The sequence below is a fragment of the Bemisia tabaci genome, chromosome 2 (assembly GCF_918797505.1).
Source record: "Bemisia tabaci chromosome 2, PGI_BMITA_v3".
Taxonomy (NCBI): domain Eukaryota; kingdom Metazoa; phylum Arthropoda; class Insecta; order Hemiptera; family Aleyrodidae; genus Bemisia; species Bemisia tabaci.
The window spans coordinates 58,098,279-58,124,800 of record NC_092794.1 but is presented as its reverse complement, the minus strand read 5'-3'; the positions used below and the strand labels follow the sequence as shown (position 1 = coordinate 58,124,800).

General features: G+C 39.4%; 2 protein-coding genes across 2 annotated transcripts in view; one reads left to right on the top strand and one right to left on the bottom strand.

Moving 5' to 3' along the window:
• The window catches only part of GTPBP1 (GTP-binding protein 1), a 28,163-nt gene extending 1,791 nt beyond the window's left edge, over positions 1 to 26,372 (bottom strand). Inside the window, exons 1-13 of the mRNA XM_019040876.2 lie at positions 25,980 to 26,372; positions 24,637 to 24,705; positions 24,377 to 24,494; positions 23,080 to 23,191; positions 22,490 to 22,670; positions 21,551 to 21,729; positions 20,897 to 21,060; positions 19,474 to 19,712; positions 18,682 to 18,826; positions 16,726 to 16,908; positions 15,622 to 15,757; positions 14,000 to 14,268; positions 7,633 to 13,494 (exon numbers count right to left, since the gene is read on the bottom strand). Of these exons, the coding sequence (XP_018896421.2) occupies positions 13,324 to 13,494; positions 14,000 to 14,268; positions 15,622 to 15,757; positions 16,726 to 16,908; positions 18,682 to 18,826; positions 19,474 to 19,712; positions 20,897 to 21,060; positions 21,551 to 21,729; positions 22,490 to 22,670; positions 23,080 to 23,191; positions 24,377 to 24,493 (1,896 nt within the window). The 5' untranslated portion in view covers position 24,494; positions 24,637 to 24,705; positions 25,980 to 26,372 and the 3' untranslated portion in view covers positions 7,633 to 13,323. The remainder of the gene's footprint in view (positions 1 to 7,632; positions 13,495 to 13,999; positions 14,269 to 15,621; positions 15,758 to 16,725; positions 16,909 to 18,681; positions 18,827 to 19,473; positions 19,713 to 20,896; positions 21,061 to 21,550; positions 21,730 to 22,489; positions 22,671 to 23,079; positions 23,192 to 24,376; positions 24,495 to 24,636; positions 24,706 to 25,979) is intronic.
• LOC109036971 (uncharacterized) lies at positions 38 to 6,228 on the top strand. The gene is made up of 2 exons (XM_072295932.1): positions 38 to 801; positions 871 to 6,228. Exon 2 carries the CDS (start codon positions 1,796 to 1,798, stop codon positions 5,825 to 5,827), a length of 4,032 nt encoding a protein of 1,343 aa, XP_072152033.1. The 5' UTR covers positions 38 to 801; positions 871 to 1,795; the 3' UTR covers positions 5,828 to 6,228.
• Positions 26,373 to 26,522: the final 150 nt, after the last annotated feature.

The window sequence follows — 26,522 nt, the reverse complement described above, 5'->3', positions numbered from 1 at the left end:
TCATGCAAAAAATAAATCATTCCGTTCAATATTATTTTTGAAAAACAAGCGCTAAGCAGTCAAAGGCATGCTTGATTAGATCTGTGGTTTTGCACAAATATGCAGGCACCTCAAGTCAATCTCATAGATTTTTTATTTTATTTTATTTTATTTTATTTATTTATTTATTTTTTTTGAAAAACGCATTTCTCGATAGAAATCAATTAATTGTTCTCTCACTCAAACGATACACCAACATATGATAGTTTAACCGCCTAGATGACCATCTGGCCGAAACCCACCCCATGTTGGGGTGGTAGCGCGAAACGGATGGAAATCGAAACCCCCGACATAGGTTTACCACAGCCGGTGGAACAAGACGCTTAAATTGTCATATCTTCGATAAGATTCGCCACTTTTTCTCCCGGAAGAACTACAAAAAAAGGGGGGGAAAAAAAAAAAAAAAAAAAAATTCAAACAATACTAATTAATTTTGAGACATTCGAAGCTCCAAAACTCTGAATTGAGATATTGGTGCCACTGTCAAAGGCAGTGTTGTTATGCGAGCATTCTGTCATTGTCCAGGACACAGGTAGTCTGGCAACAGCGTTTACCTTCGGAGTCGCTTGTTACATAACGAACCAGTTTTCACACCAGCTCAGTTACATAAGCGACTGGTTTGTTGTATAACAAACCAGTTCCTGGGCTCCCATATAAATACAGCCGCGGAACGGCTGTTAGTTCAGTATGCGCTCTGCACCACTCACCTCCTGGGTACGCCTGTTTAAGGTTACCTTCCTTTGACTGGCTCGCCTGTTTAAGGTAGCACGAAGTCATTCCCGGGTACGCCTGTTTAAGGTTACCTTCCTTTGACTGGCTCGCCTGTTTAAGGTAGCACGAAGTCATTCCTCTCATACTATCCCGGGTACGCCTGTTTAAGGTTACCTTCCTCGGACTGGCTCGCCTGTTTAAGGTAGCACGAAGTCATTCCCGGGTACGCCTGTTTAAGGTTACCTTCCTTTGACTGGCTCGCCTGTTTAAGGTAGCACGAAGTCATTCCCGGGTACGCCTGTTTAAGGTTACCTTCCTTTGACTGGCTCGCCTGTTTAAGGTAGCACGAAGTCATTCCTCTCATACTATCCCGGGTACGCCTGTTTAAGGTTACCTTCCTTTGACTGGCTCGCCTGTTTAAGGTAGCACGAAGTCATTCCTCTCATACTATCCCGGGTACGCCTGTTTAAGGTTACCTTCCTTTGACTGGCTCGCCTGTTTAAGGTAGCACGAAGTCATTCCCGGGTACGCCTGTTTAAGGTTACCTTCCTTTGACTGGCTCGCCTGTTTAAGGTAGCACGAAGTCATTCCCGGGTACGCCTGTTTAAGGTTACCTTCCTTTGACTGGCTCGCCTGTTTAAGGTAGCACAAAGTTATTCATACCCTTCCTCATTTCTGCACGAGGCAACTGCCGCAATAATTTAAACAAGATTAGGTTCTGTTAAATTAAGGAATATTTCAGTTGAAAGTACATATTATTTTGTTTTCTCGTATCATTCATTTTCGGAGGTTCTCAATGATGACAATTTCGCGAGGCCGTGCGCCAACTTCGAATCTCTGAGAGAACCTCCCCTCCCCATTTCCGTGAAGATAGTCCGGCAATCACATTGTCTCTCAACGGCACCTTGCCGTATCATTCATGGTCCTCCGAGCCGGATCTATCTATCAATTCCCACAAAGGCAAAATTGATAACGTGAATTCAACGCTAGGAAATACAGAACTTGCCAGGATTTTCTTTGGAACGCAATTCCAAAGGAACAAAACATGGCCGGTGACGTGCCTCCGGAAGGAGAGACCGGTGGTAAAAGCACATCGGACGTTGATGTAAAAAGGGCCTTTGAAAGGCTACAGACCCTCGCACAAGAGCGTCAGCAGATTTTTGCCGGCACACAAAAAATCTACGACCGATTGACTGAGGAATTGAAGCCCAACAACGTGGGCCATTTTCAATATGATATGGACAGAATTGTCAAGCTACAGGACAATATGGACAGCTTACACAGAGAAATCATTCAGTTGAATCCTAGGGTCCCCGAAAAATACCGAGTAGCCATTGAAAAGAAGGAAAATGCTTTCGAAGCAATTGTACATGCAGCACAGGTTTTATATCTGTCTACCCGAGAAAAGGCTAACAGCGGACCCAATGCTAAACCTAATCCAAGTGGCGCCCAAAGCACCGTTAAGCCCCACATTAAACTACCAAAACTGGAGCTTCCAAAATTTTCAGGAAAGATAACCGAATGGTCCGCGTTTCATAGTTTATTCGACGTCAGCATTCATCAGGCCGCTACGTTGTCAGACATCGAGAAGTTCCAATTTTTGATATCGAAGCTTGACGGTGAAGCTAGGCAGCTAGTAGGCACTTTGGAGCTGACTGGAGAAAATTACAACGCCGCATATGAGGCCCTCTGTACCCGTTACAACAATCGAAGACGGCACATCCATCACCACCTAAGCAGCCTCCTTGACCTTCCAGATATACAGCACGATTCAGCATTGCCAAGCCTATTATGCAACATTCAAGAACACATAAACGCTCTGACCGCTCTGGGGCATAACAAGGACTCCTACATTTTACTCCTAACCACGGTACTATTGAGGAAATTACCATTCAGGTTACGAAGACGTTTGGAAGACGCAAGAGATGATGCAACTACGTATCCAACATTTGAGGAACTTGAGCGGTTCTTACAGGCGGAATGTTCCCAGCTGGACAATTATAATACCGCTACAAAAGATCAGAAGACTGAACCTAAGTTTCACCGGGCCAAGCCCGAAACCTCACGACACTTCATGGCAACGGAAGGCAAAGGAAAGGATGAAGGCCCCAAATGTCCCCTTTGCCCACAAACCCATCCGATCTACGTATGTAAGGATTTCAAGAAACTCCCGATCGAAAATCGTGCGGAGAAAATCAACCAATGGAGAAGGTGCACTAATTGTCTAAGCGACTCGCACTCCAGTGCAAGGGGGTGCCCCAGCAAAAGATGTTGCAAAATTTGCCAACAATCCCATCACACCTTGCTGCACAAACCTCAGCCAAGTTTTATGTCCACGCAAGAGCCAAGCATAAATTTAGCATCACCAAACCGCCAAGACACTAGCAAAGGTAGTGCCACTCTTCTCGGTACCGCTATAGTAGGTGTAAAGCTCCCTAACGGTACAATAGTGCCGGTTCGAACTGTTATCGATTCAGCGGCAATGTCCACCTTTATCACCGCTAAGTGCGTAAAGAGACTCGGTTTAAAATACAAAGCATATCAGTCCCAAGTATTGGGGCTTGGAGACAAGGAATTGACGTTTTTTGGAGATGCTAGCCTGACTCTTATCCCGATCAACAAGCGGGGACCCGAGTTGAAAACCCAGGTGGAAATTTTGTTGAGTATCACGGAAAAACTACCGACTCAACCCATCGGGGCCGACGTCATGCAACGTTGGAGACACTTGCAGCTTGCGGATCCCAACTATCAAGATCCCTCAGAAATAGAACTTCTGATCGGAGCAGAGCTTTTTCCGTATATTTACACCGGAAATAAAATCTTGACAGACACTCAAGGCTGCGCCTTAGAGAGCATTTTCGGCTGGGTCATCACGGGTAAGATATCAATTCCCGCAACGGAGCCGCAGAAAAAAAGGACGTTAATCTCAACCGAAGGTGCCGCCCTAAATCAAATGCTAACCAAGTTCTGGGAGGTGGAAGAACCAGAGGCTCGAGTTGCTAGAAACCCGGAGGACGAGCGGTGCGAGGAGCTCTTCGTAAAACTTCATTACAGACTGCCGTCAGGTAGATTCGTGGTACCTCTGCCTTTGAAAACCGAAAATCCAGTGCTGGAAAACTCCTTTTGGCTGGCTAAACACCGATTGGAATCGGTAGAGCGCAAATTAAGACGAGATAAGGCGCTGAAATCAGCATACGTCGATTTTATGAACGAATACGAAAATTTAGGTCACATGGAGCTCTCAAAGACAACAGCCCAGGCCGCGTACTATTTGCCCCATCACGGGGTCATCACCACCAAACTCCGTGTGGTTTTCGACGCGTCAATGAAAACTAGCAGCGGAATTTCACTGAACGACGTCTTGCATACAGGGCCAAAGCTGCAGGCGGACATAGTCCAAACATTGCTCAAATTCCGTACCTACAAAGTTGCCATGGCCGCCGACATCTGCAAAATGTTCCGACAAATTTTAATTAGACCGGAAGACCGGAAATACCAGCATATATTATGGAGACAAGACGAATCCGAACCCATCCGCGAGTACGAGTTGTGCACAGTGACCTATGGAATGGCAGCATCTCCCTTCCTCACCAATCGGGTGCTGAAACAGCTGGCAAAAGAGGAATGGGCAGAATTCCCGGAAGCATGCAAATCCTTATCAGAAGATATCTACATCGACGACTGGCTGTTTGGTCACGTGTCAATACCGAGGGCAATACAACTCAGAGACGCAGCGATTGAACTATTAAAGAAGGCCGGGTGTGAGCTGGCCAAGTGGGCGAGTAACAGCCCTGAGGCTCTTGAAGGGATCGAAGACTGCAACATGGCAACCCCTTTAGAGTTTGGTCAAGACAACGCAAATTCTTTGGGAGTCCTCGGCGTGAGATGGACGCCCCAATCAGACACATTTTCATATAAGCCAATGGAGTTCAGCCGAGTATGCACAAAAAGGGCGATTTTATCCAATATTGCCCGGATTTATGACCCAATGGGCTGGGTCACACCATGCGTTCTAGCAGCAAAAATCATCATTCAAAAGTTATGGATATCCGGAGTCGGATGGGACGAGCCAATCGCACATACACTGGCGGATCTGTGGCTGTCCTTGCTTGATGAACTACACTGGCTCACAGCCCTAAAAATACCGCGACTCATCATGAACCCGCATCTACAACTAATCACCTTAGTGGGTTTCTGTGACGGCTCGGAAAGTGGCTACGGAGCAACCATCTTTGTCCTAAGCCGGAATGAGCACGGAATCGAGTCCCATCTATTCATGGCTAAAAGTAAAGTGGCACCAACAAAGCCACTGAGTGTCCCCCGTCTTGAACTTTGTGGGGCACTTACACTTTCCAAACTTTTCACCATTGCCTTCACAGTGTTTTCAAGAACCGAATATAAAATCGAATACTTTCTAGGCCTAAGCGACTCTACGACCGTTTTAAGCTGGCTCACGACCCCAGCCTTTAAACTGAAAACTTACGTGGCAAACAGGGTGGACAAAATCCTTGATGTGGTCCCTTCAGTTGCCTGGGGCCATGTCTCAACTAAAGATAACCCTGCGGATCTGGCTTCGAGGGGTGTTCTACCCCAACGGCTAGTGAACAACTCCCTCTGGTGGACAGGACCTGAGTGGCTACAAACGGAGCGAAAGAACTGGAAAGTAACATCAGTACATTCGATCAAAGAAACAGACCTCCCAGATTTGAAGACAGAAAAGATAACTTTCATGGCTTTAAAGCAGCAGGATAATTTCATCACGCGCTTCTCAGAGTACTCAAGGCTGCGAATTGGCACGGCTTGGTGCCGTAGATTGTTTGCAAACCGAAAGAAATGGATAAGCGGCGAACTCCAGGTAACAGGCCCGCTGACGCACGAGGAATTGAGCGAAGCCACGGTTACTTTAGTTAAACTGGTTCAGAGCATGGAATTCCACGATGACATTGAAAGCATTAAAAGGGGAAAGCCCACGAGCCACCGGTTGGCACCATTAAATCCCTTCTTGGACAGCCATGGGATTCTAAGGGTGGGGGGTAGGCTATCGCCAAATCCTGCCGCTCGCGACGTCGCGCACTGACTTGAATCGCCCTTTCGCATTTATGTATCCACCCGTGCCTAATTTCTCTTTCTCGTACTATCCTCCTTCCTCCCCACCGGCCGCGCCAATGTGTCTGGGAGTCATCGACCTAAGTTCACCCTGCTCACAGGATTCAAGCCCGCCTACTTGTGACAAGGAAGTACTTTCCGGGACGGATCCCGACCCCATCAGCCCCGAGGTGAAGGAGGCAATGAGGCGATACCTCAATAGGACGGAAGGAAAGAAGAGGCTTTATCCTTTCCGCCTTAATTTCAGAAGAGGCAAATTCCAGAGGATCTACCCAGATGAAGTTAAAAGACTCCTAGAACGCAATTAATGCATGTAAAATTTTCATGTTCATCATTCAATTCATGTTTAATACACCGGATTAAGTATCTGAATCAATGCCTTTTTCCGTTAGCTAATTTTTCCCGTTTTTCATAAATAGCATCTTATTTACTTTAAGTCTTGAAGTGTTTCTAATTTTTCTTAGCAGAAAAATTGGTGGGGGGTATGTCCAGGACACAGGTAGTCTGGCAACAGCGTTTACCTTCGGAGTCGCTTGTTACTTACATAACGAACCAGTTTTCACACCAGCTCAGTTACATAAGCGACTGGTTTGTTGTATAACAAACCAGTTCCTGGGCTCCCATATAAATACAGCCGCGGAACGGCTGTTAGTTCAGTATGCGCTCTGCACCACTCACCTCCTGGGTACGCCTGTTTAAGGTTACCTTCCTTTGACTGGCTCGCCTGTTTAAGGTAGCACGAAGTCATTCCCGGGTACGCCTGTTTAAGGTTACCTTCCTTTGACTGGCTCGCCTGTTTAAGGTAGCACGAAGTCATTCCTCTCATACTATCCCGGGTACGCCTGTTTAAGGTTACCTTCCTCGGACTGGCTCGCCTGTTTAAGGTAGCACTAAGTCATTCCCGGGTACGCCTGTTTAAGGTTACCTTCCTTTGACTGGCTCGCCTGTTTAAGGTAGCACGAAGTCATTCCCGGGTACGCCTGTTTAAGGTTACCTTCCTTTGACTGGCTCGCCTGTTTAAGGTAGCACGAAGTCATTCCTCTCATACTATCCCGGGTACGCCTGTTTAAGGTTACCTTCCTTTGACTGGCTCGCCTGTTTAAGGTAGCACGAAGTCATTCCCGGGTACGCCTGTTTAAGGTTACCTTCCTTTGACTGGCTCGCCTGTTTAAGGTAGCACGAAGTCATTCCCGGGTACGCCTGTTTAAGGTTACCTTCCTTTGACTGGCTCGCCTGTTTAAGGTAGCACAAAGTTATTCATACCCTTCCTCATTTCTGCACGAGGCAACTGCCGCAATAATTTAAACAAGATTAGGTTCTGTTAAATTAAGGAATATTTCAGTTGAAAGTACATATTATTTTGTTTTCTCGTATCATTCATTTTCGGAGGTTCTCAATGATGACAATTTCGCGAGGCCGTGCGCCAACTTCGAATCTCTGAGAGAACCTCCCCTCCCCATTTCCGTGAAGATAGTCCGGCAATCACATTGTCTCTCAACGGCACCTTGCCGTATCATTCAGTCATGATAAGAAATTAACGCCCAAATTTCGGTTTTGTGAAACAAAACGTAAAGTTTCAATCTCCATCAATGCCTTCGTAGCAAAGTTTAGATCTAACTAATCTGTATGTATCTTGTACTAGGAGCATCTGCTTAGAAAAGCTAGAACGCACGTACGATAATGCGTGAAATTGCAACCATCATTCCATTTCATGCAGGCACAGATTTAATCGCTAAATCGATAGACAACCAATAAAATTGATGGCAAAACACTCACCAATTTCGGGAACTCCATCGTGAGGTGCATAAAACGATCACCCAGCTGAGAGGCATACCGAAACTAGTAATGTTTGGCCAATATTCACAGAAGAGAGGTACCTACTGATAAGATACTCGGAAATAAGTCGTTGAGTTGCCGCAAGATACTAAACAGGCGTGTTCCGAATCGTCAATGAAGCGTCGTAATATCCTCTCGTCTTTGTTACTCTGTAAACATCACTGCTCTGCCTACGGATTCCTCCTCTTTATCTCCTGAGCTTTCAGTTAGGTATGTGCAAAGCTTGCGCTTTCGAAAAACGGAAATAAGATTGAGTCACGGAGGGGGGCACAGGAGACGAGTTCCAGTGCCGTTTATTTTCACACCTTTTGGATGTCACAACTTAACGAGGGATAAGAGGTTCACTCTTAAAACAACAAACTTAAAAATAAAATAAATAAAAAAACGGACAGAAAAAAACTGCTCCCGGAAGTAAGGGTATACGCTACTGTGCTAAGGAAAAACTCCGTATGAACCTTCAGGCGTTGCCAAATTTCCTCTGATGAAAAAATGAACTCATTGGGAAAATTGTAAATATTTTTTTCCAATTTTTCAGAAAATTTTGTTCGCAATTCAATCTAAAATATCTGAAAATGTTCAGGAAAAATGTGCATAACTTTCTTCAAAAATACATGTTTTATCAGGGGAAATGTGGCAACATGCAAAAATTCATACGGCGTTTTTCCTTAGCACGGCAGAGCGGTAAAATGAATATACCTAAATGAGAAAAAAAGTAAAAACTATCTATTTTTAATACCATATTGATGGTGAAACTACCAGACCACGTATCTCGGTTTGCGACGTCGTAGAATTCCTGTCATACTTTATATTTTTTAAATAGAAAACTTGAACGTCAAATCCTTGAAAACTTCCGTGATTTTTCTTCTGCGTTCAAAGATGACTCCGTGAAAATGTCAAGGAGTGATATTGATTTGATCTCTTTCAAAAAAAAATAAAATGAGAGCCGAAATTTTTAAACACCACAAACGAGATACGTGGTCTGGCAGTCTCACCGTCGATATATTTTATTTGAAGATTCTATAAGTTTTAAATCTCAAATCTTGTGAACGTTTTCGGGAATATGAACTTTGGTGTACGTAAGTAAGCGTTTCAAAGTTGAAAGTACTGGTGTCAAGAATCGTTCACTCCTCTGAACTCCTAATTTAATATACAATTCAGGGCCGGATTTACTTACTTGCCGCCCATGGGCCGCCTGTATTTTGCCGCCCCCTTCTCATTTGTTTTGAAACATCAATAAAAACCATCAAGTGAACGTGCCGGAGGGCGAGGGGTGCATAAAACGCGTTTACTCGTATTGGACAAATTTTTTGCGAAAGCCCTATCAACACTACTAGCAAAAGTTCATAGAACTTGGCACGAAAATTAAGCTCCGTAAACCTATCTCTGTGTGGACAAAAGCCTTCCATTTATATGAAAAAATTATGAAAGAACAAACATAAATGTGGTTTAATAATTTTAACTTCAGTCATCGCGCCGCGCTGACCGCACTGTGTTTGGCGCAATGCGTGAAGTATTCATGCAGTCTTGTAGGCGCTATGCGTTCCACGCCGCCGTCGTCCCGCTGCTGACCGCGCGGTCTTTGACGCAATGCGTGAAGTATTCAGGCAGTCTTGTAGGCGCTGCTATGAGTGCTATGTGATACATGCCGACCGCTCCGCCGCGCCGAGGGTTTCTCCTTTTCATCTCAAGTTCTCGTCATCATTGCTCTCTGCGCTGCGCCGCTCCAGGCCAAATTGCGTGTTCGGTTTCTCTCTTAGTCTTAAGAGGACTAGGTGCTGTCTATTGTATCACAGAAAGACGAAAAAATTAGATATATGCTCTCGGGAAATGAGAGATTTTGTCACCATTTTTCTTCTGTAATTTTTTTTCTGAATCCGATTTTTCTTTATGGCTACCTACATTAAAAAAAATTGCAAAATTTGCCGCCATGGGCCGCGGCCCATGAAGCCACCCCCTAAATCCGGCCCTGATACAATTATTGCTTCTCAGTATAATGCCGCAATCACACGCTGAATTTAGCAGCTGAATGTGGAGGTCAACAGTCATCGCCCAACGGCTGAAATTCCGCAAATTTGAGTTACTTTCATCCAGATGTGTGTCAAATCGACTCGAATAGTTCAGACAAATCCAACATTAGTCCGATGGTTGCTGAGAATCGTTGCTGCATTCTGCGCGTCACGCGCAAAATTCAGGCATCAAGCCGATGACTTCCACATTCAAGCCACATTCAGCGTGTGATTGCGGCATGCCGAAAAATCGTTCGGTCCGTTGCCAGTTTGTTCAGAGAGAAGGAATGCTGTATTACCATGGCTCGTGCTGTAATGTACACATGTACAGAGCAATTATTTTGCCCATCTCTATGAATGAACATTGAAGAACTAGGTCCAGTAGGTATATTATATCCCTTTGGATTGGAATTTTCCATTTTATTGAGATCCACCAACTGCAATAAGACATTTTTGTAGTGATGTAAATATGCTGAAACTGGGAAACCACCGATCCCAATGCGGTGATATTTAAAAATATTTCTCTGCATTTCATAGGTATTTTTTCCAAGGGAGAATTGCCAGATATTGTTCCATTTAATTTTATGAGGGTATTCTTGACAAGGTGAGGAAAAATTGCATAATAATGATCAGTCGTCCTTTAACATGTAAGATATAAAATTAAATTTTCAATGCAGTGAACCAAAATTTTGCTTTTGAAGCGACATTTCGACGGTGTAAGTCGGCAATTACATAACTCGGTTTGCAATGTCCCAGACTTCCTGTCATACTTTATTTTTTAAACAGGAAACTACTCAGCGGCAACTCTTTAAAACTGCCGTGATTTTTCTTCTCAGTGCGAAAAAAATTCTGCAAAAACTTCAAGGAATGATGTCAATTTGTTCTCCTTTAAAAAAATAACATAGAGGCGGAGATTTTCAGACACTGCAAACAAGTTATGTGATTGCCGACTTACACAGTCGATTTGTTTTACTTGTTTTATCATCAATAGGTCCTTCACCTAACATTTTAAATAGTTGAAAACTACAAGTGCATTACATGCATCAATACTATGCCCAAGATTGGAATACTGCTTCTCTCAGCGAAAAAATATAGCCTTGTAAACAGAATACATACATCAATACAAGAATCATTCATTTACAATTATTCTCATCAATGTAAGAATCTTCCATTTTTATCAACAGAGGGGAGAAATCTTTGACAACATGAGTCAACATTGACTGAGCAACTAGGAGCCATTATATACTTGGATAATCTATACTCAACTTTTTCTAAATCATTATAATTCATCCAAGAAGGAATCTCATGAGCTTTGAATATACTAAGGAAATTTCATTGAAAATATTGTTTACTTTTCTCTTGAAAAAGTAAAGCAAGCTCGAAAATGTTGAAAAACTGCTCCCGAGACACTTGTACATAAGTTTACACCTTAAGAGGGCACACACAGGGACATTAAGTCACAGTAAATTTGTCAAACATAGCATTTTTAATTATGTAGAAGAGTCATATTTAACAGAAAATTAGATGTGTTAAAGTGATAAAATGAATTTGAAACTGTCTGAGGTAAAATTTTGATTGTATGAGAAAAACAAACATGATCAAAAAAATGATAAAAAACTACAATTTGTTGAGGAAAAATATTGAAACAAAAAAAGCAAATTTAGCTATCGAATAATGCATCATTGAAGAGAAGAGGAGAAGAGATTGCCAAGTCCCTTACATTAGAAAAAATACCTTATGAGAAAAGTTAGCAGTAGAAATATTTCAGCATCACTGTAAAGTCCTCCTCCACTCCACTGAGCAAATTTTTACCCCTCTACAAGCATCTTAAATGATGCAACTACTATCCTCTTAAATAAAAACCTGGTGCTCCAGTAAGTGGGTGGTGTCTCCATAGTTGAGATACGCACACCTGATTTCTTTGGATTGTTGAGATCTATCCCATGGTTTGAGAAGAATACAAGTAGCTCCATGGATTGAAAAAGGTAAGAGCTGAACATGATATACATAATTACTGAGTTTGTGTGCATGAGATCTATGTATGTTTTGGAGAATAACAGGTGTTACCTATTGTGAGACAAAAAACTCTTACATCTAAAGACTTGAGTGGAATAGAAAGTAGGGGAGTAGGAGTTTAAAAAATTGAATTAATGCATCCAAAAACAACCTGCAAAACAACACTTATAAGGAAAGAACGGATAATAATTAGTTGAAAAAAGTGCTATCAATGACGGTAAAATGTTATGAGGGCATATTGAGAGGTCCCTAAAGAATGACCAACATTTAGGACATTAAAAATTTCAAGCTTTTTTAATTAAAAAATTGGGAAGGCAAGTTAAAGTCCAAAAACGGGTTGTCATTGGAAGGACTGCTATTCAATCTTGCTGACCTTAAGGAAACTCAAAAGTAAGTGAAAAAGATAAGTTTTAAAAATTACTTTTTCGGATTGTAATAAGTTACCTAATTTTTTAAAGATAACTGACTCCCACTGTCAGCAATTCAATTATTGCCATTTCTACTGTTGCCAAATAGATAGAGAGAAATTCCTTTTCTAATATTCTTGAGCAACCACAGAAAAAGTGACAATGGCATCAAAAACCTCAAAATCGAATTTTTTATACAAGGTCCCTCTCCCTTGGGAAAGTCACATTTGAACTAAATTTTAGGATCAGGAACTAAAATGTCCAACTTACTTTAGAAAAAAACGCATGTGACATTAGTTTCCACATGCAGGTAAGTGCTTTAACAAATGAGTCAGATATTGCGGTTGCTATTTGCAAAAAGTAGTTACTTTAATGTTTGACGGTATGGTGCAACATAATAAACTCAATGAGTGTTAGTTTACCTACTCTAGGATAGGTATGTTTCCAAGGTTTCAATAGAAATTTTAATACGGTGATGTAGGTATCAATATGTACATTCAAGACAAGTAACAACTGGTCACTCAAGAGTTGCATTAGTTGAAGGTTTAAAACTTGGGAAGTTTCATCGTTTTAAGGTGCTGGGTGTGTAGGAGCAAGATGAGAAATCCTACAGTAACACCACAAAAATGACATGCCCAGAAAAAGTGAGCGAATGACATGAAAGCCAATGGGAAAGGGGAAATAAAGATATAAGAGCTTAAAAAAGGCTGAGGCGAGAACACCAAACCTTTTTGTAGTTTCCGACTTTTTTTCAGGCATTCAACTAGTGCTCACCATGAATGGATAAATATGTAGTTACAGGATAAATCAAAGAACATAAACACACATGCTGAGGCTGTAGGGCTCACATTATGAGATAACTATTAAAGTTCAAAGACAGAAAATTTGTAGTTCGTAAATTGTGATTGTACAGAAAAGTATCTTACAATAAAATTTGTCACCTTTGAGTACTAGAGTAATCTAATTGGCAAAAAAGAAAAATGGTACAGTCAAATTTACTATCTACATTGTCGCATCATTCGCTCAAACCGAGGGTGTCCTCGGAGATGCACTCACACACAATTTTCATCGCTGAAAGGATATCAAGTGAGAAAGATGAAAGGAACAAAAAGAGAGGATTTGTACTCCTTGAGATGAGGGACTAAATTAATTTCACACAGGAAGAAAAAGGATTGTTTCTTTGGAGAACTCCTGATTCCACTTTATACTTTTGATGTCCTTTGAGAGCTTTGGTCTGACCCATGTGCTGTTTTACCTCTACCTCCTCGTTTTGTTTTGCTTTTTTTGGCGTTGCTTCGTTGAACTTGCGTTTCCCTCTTGTCTCCTCCAGTCAGGTCTAAGCCCATCTCTACTTCTGTCCCTGAGGGAGTGTACTGAAACAAAAAATGACAGGAGTCTCACTTAGAAATTAGGATTAGCTTGAGGTATTTGGTCCAAGTCTAGAAAAATTTACAAGGGTCATCTGTAAGTAAAGTAAGATTCCCTATCTCCCGAATGAAAAAAGTTAATCCAAATCGGTAAAAACATATGTGATAGGTATACTTTCAGCTTTAGAGAAAGCCCAAAATTTTGAGATTCAGTCAAGGGATTGGTAAGGAAACTCAATTTAACTGAGATTTGAGTAATAAATATAAAAAAAAGGAACTAATAACAATTAGAGTTGGCCTGGATATCCGGCAATTATACGGAATGCTGAATTATCCCACCATATACCAGATATCCAGCTGAAGTTTGAAAATGACGTCATAGGCACAAGAGAAGAAAGTTTAGGTTTAGAACAAAAGTAAATTGCTTTCCAAAAATGCATTAAACTTAAGTGGGAGGAGAGTGCCATGTTAATCATGTTGAGTCCTGTCTGAATGAGTGTGTGATCCTAACCTGTAATGAAGTGGAGCCGCTGGTTTGAGGTAGCATTTTATTAGCCTTCGGTTGTCGCCCCGATAAGGAACCAGGAGTTGATAAAATAACTCTAAGTACATTGCCAACCGCTTTGGTGCGGCCTTCTCGAAAAACAAGCCTCTGTCCTGATCGTAGATATTCAGGATGCTTGATGAACCGAAAATGAACCAGGGCTTTGTCACCTGTTCTCAAACATTCTTCCGACATACTTAAAATGGATGCTGTTTGCCTGATACTCCCGCAGTGCACTGTCCAGGTTAAAAAACAAAAACAGAAAATAATATTAACAAAGTGAGCGGTTTTCTCATTGGGTATAAGGAAAGGAATGTGCTAATCTAAATCAACAAAGTGGGAATTTATAGTCTTCATTCTTCTGCACCCAATGGCTCAAAAAAAGGACACTGTGACTCAGTGCAAGTGGCACTCCTAAATTCAAGCTCTATATTCCTTGGATAGAGGGGGGGGGGGGGAGGGAGCACATGAACAAATCCAATTATCATTTCAAGTTTTGGTACACTTCAAAATTATTCACCACAGAACTGGAGGGTGTCCAAGTCTATTCTACCATGCAATGTAAAAATGCCGTAAACGTCATTATCAATTTATTTGGAAACAATGTATCATAACAGAAAACTTGTTTACCTTGGCACAACGTTTTTACAGAATTCTTTCGCAATTACTATCAAGAACTTAGCCTAAAAATTTGAGGTGCATGAATAAAACTGTTTTTATTTTATAAAGTGTCAAGTTCCAAAAAAAGCGGCAGAATCTTGATGGATTTACGGCATTCTTGCTTGGCATGGCAGTATTTTTCAAGGATGCAAAAAGTTCTATAATATCAGAGGCCTTTTGCAATGAGTCCCATAACTTTCATAATTTCCTCAAACTTCCTGGCGATGGAATTATGCTCAGTTGAATTTCTTAAAACTTTCCTCAGCTTTTTGCACAGTGTGAGCATTGACTGTACTCCTTGCAGAATACAAAGAGGAACAAGAATGTGAAATTAAAATCTGATCTCCACCTTATTCAGCTCTGTTAGAATACTTGATTTTATTTTGATGCAAGAAAATATTTTACACATTTTTAAAGTTCTAGATAATACCCCTCAGTTGTGAACATACACACTGCCCCTTAAGCTGGATGCATGGCATTTTCTCAGGACAAAGAGGCTTTAAATTACAGCAGTAATTATTCAGCCGTTTTTCACTATGGGCAGGGTAGTTGATTAGTATGTACGTAGTAACAAAATACATGACAGAACGTTATTTGTGAGATTATTCATGATATAATGCCTGCACATTGTTACACTGTGTTCACCTGTTCCACCTGGTTATTGGATGCAGATATATTTAGATACTGTTTCAAGCAAAGAAAACCTAGGTCAAAGACAAGCAGATTCCAGATATTTTCAGATATTTTGCATTATTAATGATTTAACTTGCTGGACAATAGAATTTTTTTTAATGGGAGTAGATCTTGAATGACACTGAAGAACAAAGCCTTAGCCAGTGTGAGAGTTCATTTATTATTACTGCTCAAACCTCCTAATATATTCAAGACTAATAATAATGATAATAAATTTAAAAAAAAGTATTACTTACCCATAGCTTGATAGTGAGAGCTAATTGTGGTGGGGTGATGAAGAACCAGGATTTCTCCTTCGAATTCCCAACACGCAACAGGATTTAGTGCTGGAGACACCATAACCATGCCTTTCCGAATCTGTGACCTTTTGATCTAAAATGAGGAGATAACAAGCAAAAAATAATATATAGATGGCGAAATGCATTAAAGATCACTGTAAAGTGCTTTCCCTTGACACTGATGGGAACTTCTGCTTTAAATATCTCAAGTTTGAAAAAGCGTAAGAATGAAGAACAGAAATACCGGAAGAAAAAGTGGAGATGGTACTGATCGTACAAAATTGTATAAGTAGAAAAAGGCAGAATTTACTTGTCTTATTTTTAAATCAATGATGGAATACAAAGAGAACAAACCTACATTTTAATGTTTCAAACCTTCAGATCTAACTCTGTATATAAAAGCAATGAAAATAAAATAGTTCCAATATTATGTAAGAGATGTGAATATTGGAAAAGCGAGGTTAGAGAGTTCTTCTCAGAGGTTCAGAATGTATTAACACGAATAGCTTAATTTCTCTTGTTACAACACACATTTTTAAAGTAACAGAACGGATTTTCCCTTAAATTTTCTAAGTAGAGGGAACAGTCCGAGCTTGTTGGTGTTGACTAATTTAGTTCGAACTCTTACGAAGGTCTTTATAGATTATATGAAACATTTTTTCCCTCTAGGACAAAAAAAAGTTTGCACCAACTTGCTGACCAATTATTCAAATAAGCTAAACCTTCAAGCTTGGTTTATTCCTCCATGGCATGGTGTTGCGAATTCGTAACAACATATTTACAGGGTTTTTGAAAACCGAGTTTTTCCCCTATGCCATGATTTTACAGAATTTCATTAATTTTTTCTTTTTTGGAGAAAGTGATTCCCTTAACTTTAAAATTTTGAAAAAAAATTTGATACTCTATTTTTTTATGCAGGCTACAAAATAGATTAGTGTCCCCTAGTATCTGAGATCCAAAATTAATTCATGCCATAAAGGGTTAAGAGGGATGCATGCTAATAACTTTTTTATGTACTCAAAAGTGCTAATGATTTGCATTGGAAAAAGGGAAGACAAGTACCTTTTTCAGAGCAAATGAGGCTGTTTGACTGCCTCGCACCTCCCTCACAGCCATTCGCTTCCTATGTATGCTCTTAACTGCAATTGGTATGAACTGCCCAACTGGATCAGGTCCCAACATGAGTGTGTCGTTCAGTTTTATGGTGCCTTTGAGGCATGTTCCTGAGACAACCGTTCCTACACCCTGTGAGAAAATACAAAAAAGTCAACTATTATAAAATAACCTGGAGATAAAATGAAAAATAAAATAGCTCCAGTTATGGATCATACTACTCTAAGCACATTTCTTGAGCAGATATAAACTAATTTGATGAAAACCAAAAGGGGCTAGTATTCTCTCGACTTATCACAGTCCTCAGCCTGATACTGTATTTGCTTGCTGACAACGGCTTGCCTGAAAATCAATACTATCATATCTCCACAGAAAAACGCATGTTCAAAGAAGGAAAATTCACTTTTCAACCCCAATTTTTTTAAGTGGCCACACAGGAAATACTAGATTCAAAGCTTATTAAGCCTGAAAAGTTAAAAGGAATCTATCTAGGATATCAAAACATCAGAAGTGCCAAAACTTCTTGACCATGTGACCAGGCGGGTCGCGTGTTGTGTGCAAAAATGGAAAGGCCCCAAAAAGGGGTTTTAAAAATGAAAGGGACGGATGAATTGCGTTTCTCATTCCAGCTCGGCAGTAAAAATCATGTCTTTCCACAAAATTGCAGCAGTTCATTTGTGCAGAGCCGTAAAATGGTCATCTTTTGAAAATTTCTGAGGAAAAAGGGGTCAGTCGAGAACTTTCTGCATCCCTGCAAAATATTACAAAATTTAGCCGATGTAAAGCCCCCTTGTAATCTGTTCGGAATTCTTTGCCTGTATGCATAAAGGTTCTTTCTCGTGTGGGTCCTCACAAAAATTCAGAGTAAAATAATTGTTGACAATTATGCATTTTTTTTTACCTCCGAAGAGGTATCACTTCCGGTATAAGTACTACTGACCGGCCACTGGCCAATGTCAGCAATACACTATTACTTGCTTAAAAATTAAACACTTAAAGTAAAATTAAAACTCGGAACAAAACCAAAAAATTGAAAAACTGATAAAAACCTAAAAATTACATTCATACAGAAATTAATCAATATTAAAAAACGACCTGCGGGGCGATTATTGAAATGTCACCATACTCTATGTCGCTGCTTACGACAAGACATAGCCATATCTTAACCGTGCAATATATCGCAATTCGATGTCTTATCGGGCTGGTTCAATAATCGTCCCGCAGATGATTTTTTTTTGTTGACCAATTTCAAATAGCCTATCGACTAATCCCACGCTTATTACCCCAGCCCCAGGTGACCATTGCCTGAGACCATCAAACTCAGATCACCTGGCCGGGAATCGAACCCGGGACCTCTTGGTCATAGGGCCAGCGCTACAACCACTACACCACAGGAGGCCGACCCACTACAGCACAGGAGGCCGACAATGATGCTTGGCATGCATGTAACAACAGACTTTTGCATTGATTGGAACAGGTAACCTTACATTATAATATACCTTCTTGATTTCTTGAAATAATAAAAAGTATGCAATGAAAGTTGAATGACTTCTTTCCATTTTTATGGAATAGCCAGTGATAAATTCTGTCAAATTAGAAAAGTTATAGATAAAGTGGTGCGTCTCATTCTAAAAGTGGCAACCTCCATTGCCCTGAAAAAAAATTGTGCAATCATAGTAATTTTATGTGAGGAACAATCAAAATGTCCGGCTGTTTTTAAAAAAATTTCTCTCTTAGTAACAGAAAATTCATGAGAAAACATAAACATGTACTTTTTCCCGTTCTTTCACTTTTAAAATTATAACGATCGCAGAGTTTTTAGACAGAACAATGGAGATTGCCACTTTTCGAGCTAGACGCTTCAAGTGCTTAATGATGGTTTGAGCAAACCAACAGGATACTCACAGGCACAGAATAAGTGTCATCGATTTGGAACTCTGCTGGTTCGTCATCATGACTGAGCATCCTTGTTGTCAGGAGATTGAGAAACATTTTCAAAAGATTTAAATTCTCTCCGTTCACATTAGAAACTTGAAATATTGGACATAACCTGAAAGTTAAACATTGAATGAAGAAAGAGACCCAGGTAGAAAAAATGAAATAAATCTGATGAACACGTTATTCACTAGATCACTGCTTAGCAGAGAATGCTATCTGGGAAACTCTACAATGATAGGATACTCTTCATACTGAGGGAAATTTCTATTGCAATCAAAAGAAACTTCCAATGAATGATCACAACAATAGATTTCTGGCTGTTTCAAAAAAAATTTCAATTATTTTAGGAAAAAATTCCTTTTAGTAAAACTGTACATTATACCACTCCTTTGGAGTGGATCAACAGCCCCCCCCCCCCTTTTGCCAATGTCTGTTAAAATTTTATGGATGGCCCCAAAATGTCTTAATACTTTGCTAATAAAAGGAGACGTTATATTTTCAAAAACATGCTGGATGACATCACTCAATGGTGTTTACTATTACCGTTTTTTGCTGACATTTTTTTAGGACAGCTAAGTGTAGAGATTCCAAGCTTTGTAGAGCTTCAGAAAATTTAAAGAGCAATTTTAAAAATGATGCTTCTTCTAGAGCTCAGCTGCCGCCCATTGTCATGAATGCTTCAACAATATACCAGTGCTTCAGCTAAGCGTGCAAAGTCTTTCAGAATTCATGAATCACCACAGGGTAAAAAATACTGACCTTTCAGATACAAAATTTGTAGCACTAACTATTACATCGTCCGGAGTTTTGACCATAACAGGTACCTTCCGACATCCAGGTGATTTGAGAATCCTCACTAATAATTTGAGAGTTTCTTGAAGGACATTAACAGGACACATGTCAATCTTGGTGACAACCACAAATACTGGTACACTGAGGGCAAGGGCTAATCCCAAATGTTCTTTCGTCATCCCGACAACTCCAGCATTGGCACCCACCTGAAAAGGCAGAGAAAATTACCGGGTTATTGAATCCTCCAGCAAATTAAGAACATAACTAAAATTCTTGTACTTTGAGAAATATATTTTTCAAACATTAGAAATTACATTGACTGTTATTATTTATAAAAAAATTAGACTGATAAACAATTAATCATGCTCATTTTCTGGGAAATGACTAAGAAAGGTTAGGATACCTAGGAAAGTTCTTAAGTCTGAAGAGTCTTTGATAATGTCGGAGAAGTATTCGTTTCCGAATATCCGCCATAAAATCTTTCGATACTAGGAGGATATTCGACAACACTACTCTCCGCCTTTTTTCGCTGATACACATCTTGAACAGCGCATGCGCGAACTAGCGAGGATTCGCGATCGGCGGACGCCACATCGCAGGGTCGAGAGAGTTCGGACAGAGTGTTTTGGAAATTCGTGCCGAAGGGAGCTGTGGCATCGCCTGCGCTTACGCCCTGTTTTTCTCTCCTCTCAAGGGTGACCTGTCCAATTCGTCAGAAGGAAAATCTTTGTTTTTCCTTTCATCACCTCTCGCAGCCAAAAAGTCCTTTTCTCCGTCCCTATCAGAAATACCTCAGTCTACGCTACGCATTGCGGTATCGCGACAAGACTGAAGGCATTTCTGATACGTAGGGACCATAAAGGCGGGACTCGTTCCCCACAATAATACCAAATGAAAGAAGCAGAGAGATATTTATAAGAGCTAGAATTGACATAAAATTCTATTTGTTGCTCTCTTCAGAAATTTTAATATTACTGTTGTCAAAACAAACTGATGCAGACCATGTAATTCACCAAAAAACCATTTTCAAACAAGGAACAGTACCTAATTTTAATTCTTGCAACTGGTTTTGTAGTGTTTTTTCATCAGCGTCTACCATGACACCTAGATTTTGAGGAAAGATGACTTTTCAAACAGAAAATTATGTGTACTTTTCATTGTGTGTATGTTGCTTTCTAGGGCTCTTTAGGAAATAAATGATCATACTTATTTATAGCGAGGATGTTTTACTGCTAAAAAAAGGACTAAAATTTACATTCACGGCAGGGCTTGCCATTTACGCTGCCAAGACAAAACTAACACATTTCTTAGAAAGACAAAATATTCTGTCTCGATGAATTGGTGCACAATAAGATGCCAATAAGGTTAGATAAATCAGAATGGCACATACCATTAACATTCCAAAGTCTGGCGCATGACCAGTCATTCCAAAAACGGTCGTTTTCAAGTAGCGCTCGTGTCCTGCAAGATCTATGAACGTGATGACTTTTGTTGATCTCTCACAAATTTTTACCCAGTCTAAAGACCCATGCTCTGGCTTGTTGACTACATTCCCTGTGGAAATAATTTAAAAAAAAGAATTATGTCAGTAAGTTGTGATTAACTTAAAGAGAAAGATGGGGGGAAAAAAACCATGAAATGCAACGGGTGGTTTAATTTGCTCCGACAGAACCAAAACAAATTTATGAGATAGTAAACTTAGATGGTACCAATATGGTAGAGAAGTACTGGTTCCACACTATACCTAACAAGTTGACTGTCTTATTGCGCTCATAGGCCTGACAGCCGTGTTCTCTCAGTGCAGCATCGGATATGTGATGCAAAAATTGGTGAGCTGATGCGTGACTGACACCAACTTCAAACCAAATTCGGACTAAAAATTGTTTCAGCCTGACTTGAGAGTTTTGTCAGTCGTTCACCAAAGCTTTCCATTTTCCTCTTTACTTTTGAGGCATAGCAGAAACAACCAACCTTGAAGCAACCTTGAAGTCAACATATTAAAATAAAAAGCAAAACTGGATTGTCTTAAATTTGGTGGACTCACCTAAACTATCGAAACCGAGGATGTCATTGCCGACAGAGGATGTTCTACCAGATTCCATTTCGTGTTTGTGTCGGAACAATTTCTGCCTTGCAAGACCTCTGCCATTGTCCAAATCTCCATGGGTTAAAACACCTAACAGTGTAGATTTGCCGGCATCTACGTTCCCAACGACAGCAACCCTACAACATGAAAATGTATTAAAGTTGAACAGAAGGAAAAGCAAATGTGACTAATACTGTTTGATTCTTTTGACGATGAAAAAGTAAGAGACTGTTTATTACACTCCAATCAAAGAAAAATTTTGTTTCTGTTTGATTAGTGATTGTTTTTCTTCTGCATCAATGGATGCCTCAAAACAAGGAAAGAAGACTTTTTGTGTCTGTTCCACAGACAAATACAATCGAATTTTAGTGAACAAGAAGGAAGGAGAACAGAAAATTTTAGGATCAGAGGTTCTTAATGCCTGATTATTTTGAGAGGTTATTGAAAATTAGAGTAGATTCATCCGATATTCAATATGATGCTAAAATAAAAGAGCCTTCACAAGTTTTCTCTATCTTTTTCACTTTTATGTATGGTGCAGGATCCTGAAGTTACTACAAGCCTGCAAATGCAGCATAAATTTTGGTGAAAAAATATTAGAAAGGGAGTTCTCTGAAAATGAATTGCTTCAGTAGATTTTAGCTTCATTTTGCGCCAAAATATTATAATCTGAAATTGGTTTTTCCTGATTATCTTTTCTCTAATTAATATTCCTCAAAGCTACATTTTAAGGGGTTGGACTTTGGTGAGTATCCAAACAAAGGTCTTTTTGAATCTGATGCATTTTAGAGAGGGAATGAGAAGAGGGGTGCTTATCCTGGAAAATTAGGCAACATTTCAAAAGTAGACTTACGAGAGGTAATAAATTTTCCTGGAGAAATGAGGAACACAACAAACCTGATTTCGAGAAAATCCTGAGACTCTAATCTCTTTCGGATGAGGAACTGGGCAAAAACCCCTTTTTCTCCTCTTCTTTGTCGCAAGAGAACACAATCTGCATCTAAGGTGGCAACCAAAGATTGGAGCGTGGCTACACTAGCATCATATTCATCAGGCGCTAACCCATTATCTCCACTATCTATAAAATAGATAAAAACATCAATGTCAAGAACAATACACTGGCATAATTAAGAACGATGTCACAAAAAACATATTTAGACAAGTAAAGACTTCATCATTTCTTAGAGTCACGTTCGGAGATATTGTGGCATGAACATGGTGGATCAGAATTTTAATTAGGTATTTTTTCCTTGGAACTACGTCTTTTGAACTGAAAACTTCAAGCCGTCATAATTCTAGTTAGCTTAGAAATTTTGGGGTTTTCTCTGTTCAAAATGTTTGTAAAAATAGCCTTAATGCTCTGGTATCAATTTCTCAATTTTCAATTTTTTCAGATTGATTTGCCTTATCCTGTGGATAATCACTCAAGTAAGATTTAAGTATGAATTATACAAAGTAAAGGGAAAAAAGTAGATGGTGAAACATACCTTCAGCTGCACCTACATCGTAGATGGTCTCACCCCTTCCATTTAGTAGCCGCTCTTTGAGACGTTTTTGAAGCAGATCAAACTGTTCTTCGGTGGGACTTATGAGACACGTCTGAAAAAAGTAAAACACATGGCAAGAAAAATGTCAATTTCTTTATCAATATACAAAAAAAGGTAGAACTTTTTGTGAAATGTGAAAAAATGTTCCACTAGATTCACTTACATTCCTCTTTCTGTGGAACTTTATCAGGGGAGAGAACCAATTTTAATAAAGTTTTCAAAATTTTGCAGCGGATAATTATTTCTAAAATTCACTTTTTTTCAGGATTTTTTTCTAGGACGTTAAATTCCTGATTGATCATTTCATTTTCCACAAAAGCATTCTTAACAACTGAAAAAAATACCTAGCTTCAAGATTCATTTTCCTGGAAAAAATTAAAGCCACTTTTCAGCTATTTTTTTTTTTTTTTGCTTTGCTTTGCTTTGCGGTAAATTTTTTTCCAATACAGAAAAATCCCAAGATCAGACTCTTCAAAAGGGTTAAACGAGATCAGATGCCTCAGAAGGGTTCATCGAGATCAGACGCTTTAATAGGTGAATATCAGGATCAGAAACCTCATAAGGGTTAAACTATGGGAACTGGTAAGCCCCCAGGTTTGACACAATAGATTTATACTTTATTTGTATATTTATATCTTTTTCCTGCACACATGTAAGTAAGTTCCAAGTTCCTCGGTAGCCTGTAAAATCATCTTCATTTAATATTTAATGACAATAGGTAAAATTCTCATGTGAGAAGTTCACAATAAAATGATACAAAAATAAGGAAAAATCCACTTTATCCATACAGAATTAAATGTCATTAATTCTGAACAGTGGAATTATTCGCTCAGGTCTCATATTTGCCTAGCCTAAGTTGCCTATCTTAAACTAAAAATAAAAAAATCCATAGAATACAAAATGCAATTTTGATACCAAGTATTTCTTTCTGCACCTAAAAAGAAAGTGAATTTTAAAATTTTTGTATTTTAAAATAATCTTCAACTTAATAAATACTTCATTTTCAGTATTCAGGTCCAAAAATTCAAGAATAGATTTTTCTCATGCAAATGCCCAGAAGTAATCTCAGAGATTTGAAACTTTCAAGGGTGAAATCTCAATGTCACAAACCAATATTTGAGGCATTTGCAAGCGCAAATTGCACCAGCAGACATATGATGTAAAATTTAAGTGTAAAGTTACCTACTGAATGTGGTTAGGTACCAAAGAATATCATAATTTCTTATAATTCACTCACCTTTCCCTTGATTGCATCGTACTCATTAGTGATGGGTTTGCTTAAGTTTTCAGGAATATTGAAAATAGTGTTTGCTCTCTCCGCAGTGGTTGGCGTTTGATCTGGGATATCCGCCATTCTGAAAAAGGGAAATACATTATGTGATAGGTACCAGAAACAAAAAAATCTGGATGTAAAAATACTTCTTCTTAATATTTTTTTTTTTTTTCGTGAAATGACAAAAAGATAGAAAAAAAGAGTAAAAAAATGTGTGTCCTTACCTTGTTGTTTTATGTAAGTTGATCCGATATTCAATTGTTTACTGTCTGATTTTAACACTTTGTCATTTTCTGGAAATGAGAGAAAAATTTCAGGGACAAAGTAAAAAGAAATACGATGAAAGAAATAAACTGACAATCATTGATCATGACTATGGTGTCCCTTTGGAAGCTGCGTTTGAAAAATATTTGACCAGGAATTTAATGTTTCCCAGTTACATCATGTTTAAAAGTTTTGAGCAAGACTTTTTTTTTACTTGGACATAGAATTTTTCAAAAACCACAAAATTTTACATACATAATCTAATTCCTGTTCTTTTCGCAAGGGTTTCAATGGTATTTCCGAAACTTAACAACTAAGTTTAAAAAAACTAGTTGTTGGAGTTTTTTAGCCAACGTGCGTAAAAAATTCAGCTTAAAGCTGAAATCTCATTAGAGAGGGAAAAAGCTCACAGCTTTAAGCTGAATTTTTTACGCACGTTGGCTAAAAAACTCCAACATCTTGTCTTTCGACCCATGCGTTCACCGCAATTGGTTGGTATTAAAAAAACTGTTTAAGTTCGAATATAATGGAGGTAACAGCCCGCACCTTGTAGGAGATCAATACTCCCCCCCCCCCACCACCACCACCACCCTTGCATTCAAAGCTTCACCTTATTCCTGAAAGTAATTTTGGTGATTGAAATTTGAAGGCACTTTACAAGATTCTTGGAAGTTTTGCTGTCCTCCCAGACAACTAAACTTCTCCTGACAACCTCAGGCCCCTCTAGAGTTTGGGTAAGAAGAGTGTCCCTGTTGAGTTTCGGTATGACATTTGCCATGAATGTTGCATCATGTGGATTTCTGACTCCTTGGTGACATGGTCATGATGGAGCTAAGAGTAACATTTTTCTGCAATGTTAAGTAAAACCTTGCTCGCTAAGTGTGCGATCATTTCCCAGTAATGAGCAAGTAGTAATTGACGTTTTGAAACAAATGTAAACAAACTAGGGAGGGCTACCAATTTTAGAGTTACAACCGCACAGAGGTGGTTATTCACATTTGGAGAGTCTGATACAGGTCTTTGGCAAGTTTTGCACCACATCTGTGATTGATACATTGATAAATTGGTTCTATTCTATCGATAAGCGGTTATAATTGAAATTACTCCTTTCCCTCCGCCAAAACATGACAGGTATGTGACTGACAACCCACTGAAGCGCGGGGAGACAGGACAGCTTATCATTTTAAGTGTAGTGCATAGAACGAGCGTCCACTCAATAATAACACCTCCACTGAGGTGAAAAAGCATACACTTGTTGTTGAAAAACCAGTGGGAAGTTTAGAATCATAAACATGACACTTACAAATGACAGAGCGATCGACAGAGTAGACTTGAGCTAAAGATGATTACGGTTGCAACGGAGATATAGATATTCCAACTTCAGGGAGCATAATTTGAAAGTTCAAAATTTTTCATGGATAGAACACTCAAAAACCAATATGGTACACCAAGTTTAAAATCAGTAAAGTTTAATAGTTCAATTGATGCCTACTGATTTGGATCCAATCCATTGGAAGCGAAAATGGAATTTTAAAAAAAATGAAACTTCGGACGGTCCACAAAAGAAAGAGTGTCAGATAAGATGTCTACGACGAAAAATCCCTTCAAAACACTGTGACTAAAAGTATTTTTCTCAAAATGAAAGTGACTGACGTGAAGGACTGGAAAAAGACGAGCCGGACAACGGGGCCAACGAATAAACAACAACAAACAGTTATCAACAGAGAAAGATAAGAAGGAAGTGATCCATTGATGGAAATAACCATCTTATTACGTCACTTGGTCTTTTTTGATAAGAAAGTTGTTCAACACGTCACCCAGTTACTTGACATTAGATGACGTAAAA